General features: G+C 41.1%; 1 protein-coding gene across 1 annotated transcript; it reads right to left on the bottom strand.

The window, feature by feature from the left end:
- Positions 1-5,757: 5,757 nt before the first annotated feature.
- On the bottom strand, positions 5,758-6,354 carry LOC130700630 (uncharacterized). Its single transcript, XM_057522602.1, has one exon. The coding sequence runs from the start codon at positions 6,352-6,354 to the stop codon at positions 5,758-5,760; it is 597 nt and encodes a 198-aa protein (XP_057378585.1).
- Positions 6,355-15,546: the final 9,192 nt, after the last annotated feature.

Genomic DNA, 15,546 nt, shown 5'->3' on the forward strand with positions numbered 1-15,546 from the left:
GCATAATAATAACGACACGACGCGAGACTAAACAGAGTTTTTCGGTATTTGGAGGGTCGAACTACAGTCGTCCTTCTACGTCGGCCTCGTGTACAGCTAGTCGGCCTTCTAGTTCGACTATGCGTTGGGTAACGCTGGCGAGCGATAACTGATATCCACGCCAGCTGAAAAATAACAATATCCCAAAGCCCAGCAACAACCCGACTATCGCGACAACTATTTCGTAGGGATAACGGAGCCCGACGGTGCGGTCGACCTCCATAGCCACTCTTGCTTTCTCTTCTTCTTCAATCACGCGCAAGTGTTCACTCATGAGTGAAATACGGCTCTGAAACTTAGCGCGGCGCGATAGTAGGAGCTTGTTAGGCGCACCATTTTTTTCGCCGGGCGATGAAGTTTCCTCTTCGGCAGTCTCCGATAGAAGCGGACCCAAATTTTCGAGCTGCGTCATAGTCGGTAGAGTGCTGTTGCTGAGTGCATGTTTGACATTTTTTCTGAAGCTTGCCTGAAAAATCCAATCGTCCGTGTGTGCTGAACACGACATTGGTACCTCGAAGACATCAAACGCTTCCTTCTTAATAACGGTGTTCGGTCTCCCGCGGTCGTGTGGACAGGTGAACGTTATAGTCGTCTCTTGCGTTGTGGAATAACCCCACCTACGGTGACCTAGATACACCGTTTGTTGGCCTCTCCAGGGCGAAAGCTTAGTTTTGCAGTGAAGGCGGCTTCGCACCTCGTCCTTTAGAAACAGCGCCATTGCGCAACTTGACTCCCGGTGTTTCCTATTTACTGCTCGGCTGATTGGGCAGATGGACGTAGGGGAAGTCACACAGCGGGCAGAGTCGGACACCGACAATTCCACAAAAGCCTGACTATCACCGGCCACGGCGAGAAATGGGGGAAGGGGCTCAAACTGAGCACCTAGCGTGGCATTGCCGATGGGGCGCGGCAAGCTGATGACCTCATACAGCGTAAATCTGAAAGGAAACTCGAACACGGGTAAGTGCATGAAAATGCGGAGGTAGTTACCTACGGTGGCTACTACCACTTTCGCTTCTGTATACACCTTCCAGATATCCCCGTTCTGGATGGATGGGCTCAACGACCAGCCTGGAGGTAGAACCGCCTTGATTTCCTTCAGCACAGCTTGCACTTGTAATGGAGGAAAAAGAGTAACCGGAAGCCGCCCCATGGACATAGTAGCTATGCCAACCGAAAAGCTGTTCAGTTCTTCATCAAGCCAGGCGAGGGCGGACTCCACCTGCCGAAAAGCATCCTCCACTCTCGTGATTGCTATCCAATGTGTCTCCATTTCTCGTGCGACTCCTTCAATTTTTTGGTCTAATTTCCAGGTTTCTCTCTCGATTTGCGCGAAAGCAGTCTGTAGCTCATTCACAGCATCAGCTATTGCTTTCGTTTCCCACAATGTCTCATTTATGAGAGATGCGTGGACCTCCAAAGCATGCACTATTGAGGTAGTCTCCGTGGACAATTTTTCCAAGCGACCATGGACATGTTCGAGGTCCTCCTGCGTGGACACTCCGAAGAGCCAACTGAGTACTTTACCACCTCCGTCAATTAATCCTCGCTTCCGCCTCGCTGCTTGCAGGTTTACGGCTGTTTTTAGGTCACTAAAACGTTGGTTACAACGCCGTAACTTCCCTAACTCAACTAGGGCTCTCCCCTTCACATGTTGTTGTAGCGTCAGCTTAAATTTGTCTCTAGGGCCATTATGACGATTAGCCATAGTATCCACTTTCACTTCGAGCCACTCGTGCAAGGTCTTCATCATGGTTGTCAGGTGGTCGAACGTAAGGTCGGTGGCCACGACCCACTCGGAGTCGGAGAACGACACTTCCCCCTCGGATTTAAAAATCACTCCTTGATAAGCCACTACTTCTTTAGTTAAGGCATGCTTAAATTCTCCTATCACCGTGAGGATAAACAGGAGCGGGAAGGTTAACATGAATGTTTTTCTGGCCGCTCGGATCCTTGCGGAACGTCGGGGGCCTCCACCTCCCTCTCCATCGGGCGGGGTGGCCGATCGCGGAAGGGTGGACTCCGCGAGCGGTGGCAGCTCCGGTGGTTGTTCGGGTGCCCGGTTTTCAGTGTGGGCCCGGGGTCGGCGACGCGGGGAAGTCTCCCCTGGTTGATCGCCGATGCCCATAGCACTGGTGGCTTGCACCTGGGGCCTAGGACTCACACAGTCGACGAAAGGCTTGATCCGTTCCACATGTACAATTTCGGATCTTGGGGACTTGCCGAGCCTGACCTCATAGTTGCTGGGAGTGGTTTGGCGCACAACCGTGTACGGCCCAAACCAGCGATGCAGAAGCTTCTCCGACTTCCCTACCTTCCGGATCGGTTTGTAAATTAATACCTCTTCACCAGGCAGGTAAGTCGGGGCCTCTCGGCGTCCCTCGTCGTACCGCACCTTCTGCTTTTTATGTGCGGCAGCGCTCAGCCTCTGTACGTCCTGACGCGCTCGTTGTAACCTTTCCAAGGCCCATTCCGTGGGGTCCCGGTCGCGAGGAGGAACAAGATTGGGGTCGGAACCCAAGGCACCGTCGATAGGGAGGAAAGCCTCCCTTCCATAGACGAGGTAAAAAGGGGTCCTCCCCGTGCTTTCCTGGCGGCTGGTATTGTAGGCGAAGGTTACGAACGGTAAGGATTCATCCCAATCCCGGTGATCCGCACTAACGTACATAGATAGCATATCGGCTAGAGTATGATTTAGCCGCTCGACCAACCCATTCGCCTGGGGCCGGTATGCTGTGGTGGGCGTATGGTTGGTTTCCATCGCCTGTAGCACCTTCTGCGTCACTTCCGCCATAAAGCAGCGCCCTTGGTCGGTTGTCAATTTACGAGGGGCTCCATGCCGTAACAACACATTTTTCACCAAAAAGTCAGCCACCTCTGCGGCGTCTGCTCTCGGCAGGGCTTTAGTCTCTGCCCACTTAGTAACGTAGTCAACGGCAACAATGATGTTGGTATTACCGGTTTTTGACAGAGGGAAGGGACCTAAAATGTCCATCCCCAGTCTCTCGAAGGGACGCTCACTTTGCTGGATTTCCATGAATCCAGCCGGACGCTGGTATACCGGCTTGCGCGATTGACACTCGCGACACTTCCGCAGGAAATCACGGATATCCTCTCCCATGCCTGGCCAATAATACCGGGCCTGGATCTTGTGTATTGTCCGCGTGAGTCCCAAGTGGCCAGCAGTAATGTCGTGATGACAAGCACGCATCACTTCTTCTCTGAAGGGTTGGGGAACACACAGACGTAAGAGAAGGCTGTCCTCCATGACTTTTGCACGATATAGCAGTCCATCCCTAAGACGATATTGGGGGTATGGTTTCCCCTTTTCCAATTCCGCAAATACAAGCTTCCACTCATTTTTCTGGGCGCACTGTAACGTACTTTTGCCTTCCAGGTCGACACTCAGGGCAGCAACCATGCACTGCAAATCTTCGTCTAGTTCTTGCGGAGAGTCCGTCGGGTAACGAGAGAGAGCGTCCGCGTCGGAATGTAATCTCCCGTTCCGATGAACGATGCGTAGCAAGAATTCTTGGAGCTGCAGACTCCAACGGGCTAGGCGCCCTGCTAAGTCCTTCTTTGTCAACAACCAACAAAGAGCGTGGTGGTCGGTTACCACCAAAGTTTCCATGCCCCAGATGTAACTGCGAAACTTCTTCACGGCCCACACCAAGGCTAAGCACTCCTTCTCGGTGATGGAATAGTTACTTTCACTTTTAGACAGTAGTCGACTCGCGTAGGCCAACGGCCTCTCCACATTATCGAAGCGTTGTAGCAGTACGGCCCCTAGGCCGTAGTCACAAGCGTCAGGGTGAATTTCAAAAGGCCTATCAAAATCGGGGTAGGCTAAAATTGCAGCTCGAGTCAACGCCTGCTTCAAAGAAAAGAAACTCGCTTCCTGCGGTGCTTCCCACGCAAAACAACCTCCTTTTTTAAACAGGTCCGTAAGCGGCTTTGCGGACTGGGCGAACTGAGGGATAAACCTACGGTAATAAGAACACAACCCAACGAAGCTACGTACGCATTTCAACCTTTCGCTCGGTTTATTGAAAGAGGAAGGAACGGGAAAGTTGACAATGGCATTAATTTTGTCGGGATCAGGGCGGACACCTAGCCCACTGATTACGTGGCCAAGAGCTTTGATCTCACTGGCTCCAAACTGGCACTTGACTAGCTTGATCTTTAAGCCCGCACTTTGTAAGGCGGTCAGAACTTGGCGGACTCGGCTTAAATGTTCTCTCACTCCGGAAGCGTAGATAATGATGTCATCCAGGTAGACGAGGCAGATCGACCACCTGAGTCCGGCCAGGACTAAATCCATCATCCGTTGGAAGGTTCCGGGGGCTGAAGCTAGCCCAAACGGCATTACCAGGAACTGGTACAGGCCGTCGGGGGTAACGAACGCGGTCTTTTCCTTGTCGGCCTCGTGGAGGGGTACCTGCCAGTACCCGCTCTCAAGGTCGATGGTGCTAAAAATACAGGCATTTCCCATACGCGACAACGTCTCCTCAATTCTAGGCAAAGGGTACACGTCCCTCACTGAGATGGAGTTCAGCCGACGATAGTCGACACAAAAACGCCAGCTTCCATCCTTTTTCTTCACGAGAACCACAGGCGAGGCCCAGGGGCTGCTGGAGCGCTCGATCACCCCTTTTTTTAGCATTTGGTCGACCTGTTCCTGGACTATTGCCCTTTCTTTCCACGCGCTTTTGTAGGGTGGTTGATGAACGGGTGCTGCGGTCCCCGTGTTAATGCGGTGCTCAGCCTCTCGGCACATCCCTAGTTCACCATCTCTCAACGCAAAACAGGTGTTGAACTCCTCGAGTACGTCCACCAGCTTTTCAGCTTCAGCGGCAGGGAGGTCTGTCGAAACTTGTTTTCTAAAGGCTTCGCGGGGGATGGCCCCCGCATCCGAAGAGTCGGGAAGGACCTCCACGGACGTTAGCGCAATAGCCGCCCCTTCCTCCTCGTTTTGCTGCACAGCTACTTCAATGGGTACCACAGAAGAATCGATGATCTCCATCTGGCCTAACACCGTGCCCTCCCTCAAGTACGTTTGGCGATTAGCCCAATTTACGATAAGCACGCGATCGAGTAGGGGGTCAGCTGACACTAGCACCTTCCCGGTGGTAACCCCCTTAACCCGCGAGAGATGCTCAGAGGGCTCAATCATCCAAGTTGCCTCCCCCAAATTCGTAGGTTCAATCTCTACCGGAACAATGGCCCGGGGAGGGAGCATTCTAGCTTTCTTGGCTACTATCTTCGGCCTTGTCCTGCGCTCTGCCTCTTCAGCCAACTCTTCCACTAGGCTCCCTAGCAACAACTCCGGACGCTCCGCATCATAGTTAATTTGCAACCTTTTAAACTGGCTAAGGAAATCATTCCCTAGCAGTAACTCGATGCCACTCATCTCGAGTACTAGTACTTGACCGCTGGCCTTTTTACCCTGGTGCTCGATCTCTAATTCCATAGCTCCTAACGGAGGGGCCTTCTGACCATTTACCATCACCACCGACGGCCCACCCCACTCTACCCGTTCCCTCTGTAGCTTCCGAAGTAAATCAGGAGACGCCACCGATACTACGGCGCCAGTGTCGATTACGGCCCGAATATCCACGCCCTGACAGGTTACAGTTTCCGTAATTAAACGAGAAGAGTCTATAAGCAGGACCGTTGGTTCCTGGGCTTCGTCCTCGTCGGTCGAGACCATCCCGACGCTCATGCTATCGCTGTCTCGGGCTTCGCGACTTTCGACCTTCTTCTCACGGTTTGCCCATCTGTTCGCGACCCGTCTCTTCGGTCGTCCTTCCGGCTCCCCTTTCTATCCTCCTGCGGGTCATCGCGTCCCCCATCCGGCTGCTTGCGTGCCGGCTCCTTCTTTTTGTCATTCACCTTCTCCGCCATACAATAGCGAGCGATGTGACCTGCTTTCCCACACCTATGGCAAATCGGCTTCCCATCCGGCGTGCGTGACGCGAAGGAGACGGAACCCTGGGGAGACCTCGCCCCCTCTCGCTTAGTAGTGGTCCCCGAGGATTTAGCTGCCCGCTTCAATTCAGCGAGTTCCGCCTTTAACTCAAGAACTAAGTCGCGTAACTCGTCTTTCGTATCCTGCTTAGATGGTGCCCCACCCTTCGCAGCGCCCAGGACGCTAATGGCCCAGTCGGGTCGATTAGCTAATTCCGAGGCCTCGGAGTGCAATTTTAGGGCTGCCAAAAACTCTGCGGACGTTTTGGGGCTAACTATCCAAATCTTCTCCAACAAGGTGGGCTTCAGTCCCCTAAAAAGATAGTCTACTTTTGCCTCCTCCGGCATCCCCGGGTCTACCTTACGACATAAGTCGATTACGTCGTAAAAGTATTCTACTCCCGATTCCTCGATGCCCTGCTTGCGCTGCCGTAATCTCGCTTCTTGATAGCGGCCATAATGCTGTGATTGAAATTCCGTGAGGAATCTCGTTCGCAACCCGGGCACCGCCGGGACAGCAGCTTCCCCGGTGCCGCTGCCACCGCTGGAGTATCCTCCCAATCCGCGGGAGCGCCCGAGCAAAGGAACCACTTACGAGCCGCCCCATCCAGATGCATCCCAAAATTTTCGGCCTTCTCGGTATTCCCCCAACGGTTGTACTGAGCAGTACTCTCGTAGCGCTCCAACCAATCGGCCGCATCCTCCTCCTTTTTCCCGTAGAAAATTGGAGGAGAACGATACTTCAACTGAGGGGCCGGTACCCGCTGAGCCATTGCCAACGGTGGCAAGGGGGAAGGGACGGTGCTACCAGAAAATTCGCTGCTTGTCTCCTCTTCGTCACTAGAAGTCTCTACAGGCGAATCTACCGAAGAACCGTTAGGACCTCTCCAACCCCGGAAGCTTGAACCCTGGAAGCTTGAACCCAAGTCTTCACTAGTCTCTCTTTCTGAGGGTCCCGATTCCGCCAAGACCTCGCGCAAATCTCCCGAGTCCCACTGCAGGGATTCGGCGACGGTTCTATCTATCGCGCCCTCAAGTAATTCACCTCTACTGGTAGACTTACTATCTAGGAAAAGTGGGTACGTCGACGCACGTTCTCTCCCACCTACTTCCTCACAGGTGCTCGCCGGCTCGACTACCGTCTGCTCCCCGATCCCACTATCCCGGGGTTTCTGTTGCGCTCGCAACCTCTGGTAATTACAGACAACCTGAGTCTGTGCACCTACGCTCCCGACCGGTTTCTGAGATTCAGCTCCAGGATTCGAAGCTGAATGGCCGATCGTGGGGGAAGTCTGAGTCCCCGCGTCTACGCAAGCTCCGGTCGGGACTTTAGGCTTAACCCCCAATTCCCTTTCTTGCTCTACGCGCTCCCTATTCTCCCTCTCAGGTGATGCTGCGATCCCCCTTATCCTTTTACTTTGCCTAAGTTGACCAAAATTCATCTACCCCCTTAACCCGAAATCCTACGACTCTCCGGTCTCAAGGTTTCCCCCGTACACCTATTTTACCCACCGAACAAGGTCTTCACAGGCAGTGGAGGAAAACAGAGGGGCAAGAAGTTCGGCCGGGACTGTGGTCCTATGCCCAAGCAATTTAAGGTAACCGTACCCGCTGGTCGCACTTCCCAAGGACCTCCCAACAGTACCCGCCTCCTAGCTCCTTACTCCACTATTACCTTCACGAAAACGCCAAAAGACTTACCTTGCTCTAGCAGGTAGGTGTACCCTGCATCTCCACCATGTAACGAGCGATCACGGGAGTAACTGTTTATTACAGGGTTTTAACCAACACGGCCAACTACACAAGGCGTAACACTAAAAGGGTAACATAAAAGAAAGGGAATAACTGCTTACACTAGGGACAGAAACGCACAAGTTAAAGAAAAACAGACTAACACGACTGACTCACGACTGACCAGACTACTCACTGCCTGACTACTCTGCCCGGGTTTTTCATCGTTCGCATCTTCCGCCCATCCAAGGCTAAAGCGATCGGATGGAGAAAGACGACCATTCCCGACGGAAGGTGAGTCTCCCCGTTACAGCTATAACGGAGGGTGAGAACGGGCGTTGAAGCTCTCTCTCACGCCATTCTCGTATTTCGCGAACTAGTAAGAAATATTGAAACTCTCTGTATCATACTATATTCACATTGAATACACGTATATTTGATACTGTTTGAATGTAGATCATGAAACTGATTCTATAACACTATATTCACATTGAATACACGTATATTTGATACTGTTTGAATGTAGATCATGAAACTGATTCTATAACACTATATTCACATTGAATACACGTATATTTGATGCTGTTTGAATGTAGATATTGAAACTGACTGTATAATACTATATTCACATTGAATACACGTATATTTGATACTGTTTGAATGTAGATCATGAAACTGATTCTATAACACTATATTCACATTGAATACACGTATATTTGATGCTGTTTGAATGTAGATATTGAAACTCATTGTATCATACTATATTCACATTGAATACACGTATATTTGATGCTGTTTGAATGTAGATATTGAAACTCACTGTATCATACTATATTCACATTGAATACACGTATATTTGATACTGTTTGAATGTAGATCATGAAACTGATTCTATAACACTATATTCACATTGAATACACGTATATTTGATGCTGTTTGAATGTAGATATTGAAACTCACTGTATCATACTATATTCACATTGAATACACGTATATTTGATGCTGTTTGAATGTAGATATTGAAACTGATTCTATCACACTATATTCACATTGAATACACGTATATTTGATACTGTTTGAATGTAGATCATGAAACTGATTCTATAACACTATATTCACATTGAATACACGTATATTTGATGCTGTTTGAATGTAGATATTGAAACTCACTGTATCATACTATATTCACATTGAATACACGTATATTTGATACTGTTTGAATGTAGATCATGAAACTGATTGTATAACACTATATTCACATTGAATACACGTATATTTGATACTGTTTGAATGTAGATCATGAAACTGATTCTATAACACTATATTCACATTGAATACACGTATATTTGATGCTGTTTGAATGTAGATATTGAAACTCACTGTATCATACTATATTCACATTGAATACACGTATATTTGATACTGTTTGAATGTAGATCATGAAACTGATTCTATAACACTATATTCACATTGAATACACGTATATTTGATGCTGTTTCAATGTAGATATTGAAACTCTCTGTATCATACTATATTCACATTGAATACACGTATATTTGATACTGTTTGAATGTAGATCATGAAACTGATTCTATAACACTATATTCACATTGAATACACGTATATTTGATACTGTTTGAATGTAGATCATTGAAACTGATTCTATAACACTATATTCACATTGAATACACGTATATTTGATGCTGTTTGAATGTAGATATTGAAACTCACTGTATCATACTATATTCACATTGAATACACGTATATTTGATACTGTTTGAATGTAGATCATGAAACTGATTCTATAACACTATATTCACATTGAATACACGTATATTTGATGCTGTTTGAATGTAGATATTGAAACTCACTGTATCATACTATATTCACATTGAATACACGTATATTTGATACTGTTTGAATGTAGATCATGAAACTGATTCTATAACACTATATTCACATTGAATACACGTATATTTGATGCTGTTTGAATGTAGATATTGAAACTCACTGTATCATACTATATTCACATTGAATACACGTATATTTGATACTGTTTGAATGTAGATCATGAAACTGATTCTATAACACTATATTCACATTGAATACACGTATATTTGATGCTGTTTGAATGTAGATATTGAAACTCACTGTATCATACTATATTCACATTGAATACACGTATATTTGATGCTGTTTGAATGTAGATCATGAAACTGATTCTATAACACTATATTCACATTGAATACACGTATATTTGATACTGTTTGAATGTAGATCATGAAACTGATTCTATAACACTATATTCACATTGAATACACGTATATTTGATGCTGTTTGAATGTAGATATTGAAACTCACTGTATCATACTATATTCACATTGAATACACGTATATTTGATACTGTTTGAATGTAGATCATGAAACTGATTCTATAACACTATATTCACATTGAATACACGTATATTTGATGCTGTTTGAATGTAGATATTGAAACTCACTGTATCATACTATATTCACATTGAATACACGTATATTTGATACTGTTTGAATGTAGATCATGAAACTGATTCTATAACACTATATTCACATTGAATACACGTATATTTGATGCTGTTTGAATGTAGATATTGAAACTCACTGTATCATACTATATTCACATTGAATACACGTATATTTGATGCTGTTTGAATGTAGATATTGAAACTCACTGTATCATACTATATTCACATTGAATACACGTATATTTGATACTGTTTGAATGTAGATCATGAAACTGATTCTATAACACTATATTCACATTGAATACACGTATATTTGATGCTGTTTGAATGTAGATATGAAACTGATTCTATAACACTATATTCACATTGAATACACGTATATTTGATGCTGTTTGAATGTAGATATTGAAACTCACTGTATCATACTATATTCACATTGAATACACGTATATTTGATACTGTTTGAATGTAGATCATGAAACTGATTCTATAACACTATATTCACATTGAATACACGTATATTTGATGCTGTTTGAATGTAGATATTGAAACTCACTGTATCATACTATATTCACATTGAATACACGTATATTTGATACTGTTTGAATGTAGATCATGAAACTGATTCTATAACACTATATTCACATTGAATACACGTATATTTGATGCTGTTTGAATGTAGATATTGAAACTCACTGTATCATACTATATTCACATTGAATACACGTATATTTGATGCTGTTTGAATGTAGATATTGAAACTCACTGTATCATAACTATATTCACATTGAATACACGTATATTTGATGCTGTTTGAATGTAGATATGAAACTGATGTATCATACTATATTCACATTGAATACACGTATATTTGATACTGTTTGAATGTAGATCATGAAACTGATTCTATAACACTATATTCACATTGAATACACGTATATTTGATGCTGTTTGAATGTAGATATTGAAACTCACTGTATCATACTATATTCACATTGAATACACGTATATTTGATACTGTTTGAATGTAGATCATGAAACTGATTCTATAACACTATATTTACATTGAACACACGTATATTTGATGCTGTTTGAATGTAGATCATTAAACTGATTATATAACACTATATTCACATTGAATACACGTATATTTGATGCTGTTTGAATGTAGATCATGAAACTGATTCTATAACACTATATTCACATTGAATACACGTATATTTGATGCTGTTTGAATGTAGATATTGAAACTCTCTGTATCATACTATATTCACATTGAATACACGTATATTTGATGCTGTTTGAATGTAGATATTGAAACTCACTGTATCATACTATATTCACATTGAATACACGTATATTTGATACTGTTTGAATGTAGATCATGAAACTGATTCTATAACACTATATTCACATTGAATACACGTATATTTGATGCTGTTTGAATGTAGATATTGAAACTCACTGTATCATACTATATTCACATTGAATACACGTATATTTGATACTGTTTGAATGTAGATCATGAAACTGATTCTATAACACTATATTCACATTGAATACACGTATATTTGATGCTGTTTGAATGTAGATATTGAAACTCACTGTATCATACTATATTCACATTGAATACACGTATATTTGATACTGTTTGAATGTAGATCATGAAACTGATTCTATAACACTATATTCACATTGAATACACGTATATTTGATGCTGTTTGAATGTAGATATTGAAACTCACTGTATCATACTATATTCACATTGAATACACGTATATTTGATGCTGTTTGAATGTAGATCATGAAACTGATTATATAACACTATATTCACATTGAATACACGTATATTTGATGCTGTTTGAATGTAGATATTGAAACTCACTGTATCATACTATATTCACATTGAATACACGTATATTTGATACTGTTTGAATGTAGATATGAAACTGATTCTATAACACTATATTCACATTGAATACACGTATATTTGATGCTGTTTGAATGTAGATATTGAAACTCACTGTATCATACTATATTCACATTGAATACACGTATATTTGATACTGTTTGAATGTAGATCATGAAACTGATTCTATAACACTATATTCACATTGAATAAACGTATATTTGATACTGTTTGAATGTAGATCATGAAACTGATTATATAACACTATATTCACATTGAATACACGTATATTTGATGCTGTTTGAATGTAGATATTGAAACTCACTGTATCATACTATATTCACATTGAATACACGTATATTTGATACTGTTTGAATGTAGATCATGAAACTGATTCTATAACACTATATTCACATTGAATACACGTATATTTGATGCTGTTTCAATGTAGATATTGAAACTCTCTGTATCATACTATATTCATTGAATACACGTATATTTGATGTTGTTTCAATGTAGATATTGAAACTCACTGTATCATACTATATTCACATTGAATACACGTATATTTGATACTGTATGAATGTAGATCATGAAACTGATTCTATAACACTATATTCACATTGAATACACGTATATTTGATACTGTTTGAATGTAGATCATGAAACTGATTCTATAACACTATATTCACATTGAATACACGTATATTTGATACTGTTTGAATGTAGATCATGAAACTGATTCTATAACACTATATTCACATTGAATACACGTATATTTGATGCTGTTTGAATGTAGAAATTGAAACTCACTGTATCATACTATATTCACATTGAATACACTTATATTTGATGCTGTTTGAATGTAGATCATGAAACTGATTCTATAACACTATATTCACATTGAATACACGTATATTTGATGCTGTTTGAATGTAGATATTGAAACTCACTGTATCATACTATATTCACATTGAATACACGTATATTTGATACTGTTTGAATGTAGATCATGAAACTGATTCTATAACACTATATTCACATTGAATACACGTATATTTGATGCTGTTTGAATGTAGATATTGAAACTCACTGTATCATACAATATTCACATTGAATACACGTATATTTGATACTGTTTGAATGTAGATCATGAAACTGATTCTATAACACTATATTCACATTGAATACACGTATATTTGATGCTGTTTGAATGTAGATATTGAAACTCACTGTATCATACTATATTCACATTGAATACACGTATATTTGATACTGTATGAATGTAGATCATGAAACTGATTCTATAACACTATATTCACATTGAATACACGTATATTTGATACTGTTTGAATGTAGATCATGAAACTGATTCTATAACACTATATTCACATTGAATACACGTATATTTGATACTGTTTGAATGTAGATCATGAAACTGATTCTATAACACTATATTCACATTGAATACACGTATATTTGATGCTGTTTCAATGTAGATATTGAAACTCACTGTATCATACTATATTCACATTGAATACACGTATATTTGATACTGTTTGAATGTAGATCATGAAACTGATTCTATAACACTATATTCACATTGAATACACGTATATTTGATGCTGTTTGAATGTATATATTGAAACTCACTGTATCATACTATATTCACATTGAATACACGTATATTTGATGCTGTTTGAATGTAGATCATGAAACTGATTCTATAACACTATATTTACATTGAATACACGTATATTTGATGCTGTTTGAATGTAGATCATGAAACTGATTCTATAACACTATATTCACATTGAATACACGTATATTTGATGCTGTTTGAATGTAGATATTGAAACTCACTGTATCATACTATATTCACATTGAATACACGTATATTTGATGCTGTTTGAATGTAGATCATGAAACTGATTCTATAACACTATATTCACATTGAATACACGTATATTTGATGCTGTTTGAATGTAGATATTGAAACTCACTGTATCATACTATATTCACATTGAATACACGTATATTTGATACTGTTTGAATGTAGATCATGAAACTGATTCTATAACACTATATTCACATTGAATACACGTATATTTGATGCTGTTTGAATGTAGATATTGAAACTCACTGTATCATACTATATTCACATTGAATACACGTATATTTGATGCTGTTTGAATGTAGATATTGAAACTCACTGTATCATACTATATTCACATTGAATACACGTATATTTGATACTGTTTGAATGTAGATCATGAAACTGATTCTATAACACTATATTCACATTGAATACACGTATATTTGATACTGTTTGAATGTAGATCATGAAACTGATTCTATAACACTATATTCACTGTGAATACACGTATCTTTGAGACTGTTTGAATGGAGATATTGAAACTGACTGTATCATACTATATTCACATTGAATACACGTATATTTGATACTGTTTGAATGTAGATCATGAAACTGATTCTATAACACTATATTCACATTGAATACACGTATATTTGATGCTGTTTGAATGTAGATATTGAAACTCACTGTATCATACTATATTCACATTGAATACACGTATATTTGATACTGTTTGAATGTAGATCATGAAACTGATTCTATAACACTATATTCACATTGAATACACGTATATTTGATGCTGTTTGAATGTAGATATTGAAACTCACTGTATCATACTATATTCACATTGAATACACGTATATTGTTTCAATGTAGATATTGAAACTCACTGTATCATACTATATTCACATTGAATACACGTATATTTGATACTGTTTGAATGTAGATCATGAAACTGATTCTATAACACTATTTTCACATTGAATACACGTATATTTGATGCTGTTTGAATGTATATATTGAAACTCACTGTATCATACTATATTCACATTGAATACACGTATATTTGATGCTGTTTGAATGTAGATCATGAAACTGATTCTATAACACTATATTTACATTTGAATGTAGATCATGAAACTGATTCTATAACACTATATTCACATTGAATACACGTATATTTGATGCTGTTTGAATGTAGATATTGAAACTCACTGTATCATACTATATTCACATTGAATACACGTATATTTGATGCTGTTTGAATGTAGATCATGAAACTGATTCTATAACACTATATTCACATTGAATACACGTATATTTGATGCTGTTTGAATGTAGATATTGAAACTCACTGTATCATACTATATTCACATTGAATACACGTATATTTGATACTGTTTGAATGTAGATCATGAAACTGATTCTATAACACAATATTCACATTGAATACACGTATATTTGATGCTGTTTGAATGTAGATATTGAAACTCACTGTATCATACGATATTCACATTGAA

The sequence above is a fragment of the Daphnia carinata genome, chromosome 8 (genome assembly GCF_022539665.2).
Source record: "Daphnia carinata strain CSIRO-1 chromosome 8, CSIRO_AGI_Dcar_HiC_V3, whole genome shotgun sequence".
NCBI lineage: Eukaryota > Metazoa > Arthropoda > Branchiopoda > Diplostraca > Daphniidae > Daphnia > Daphnia carinata.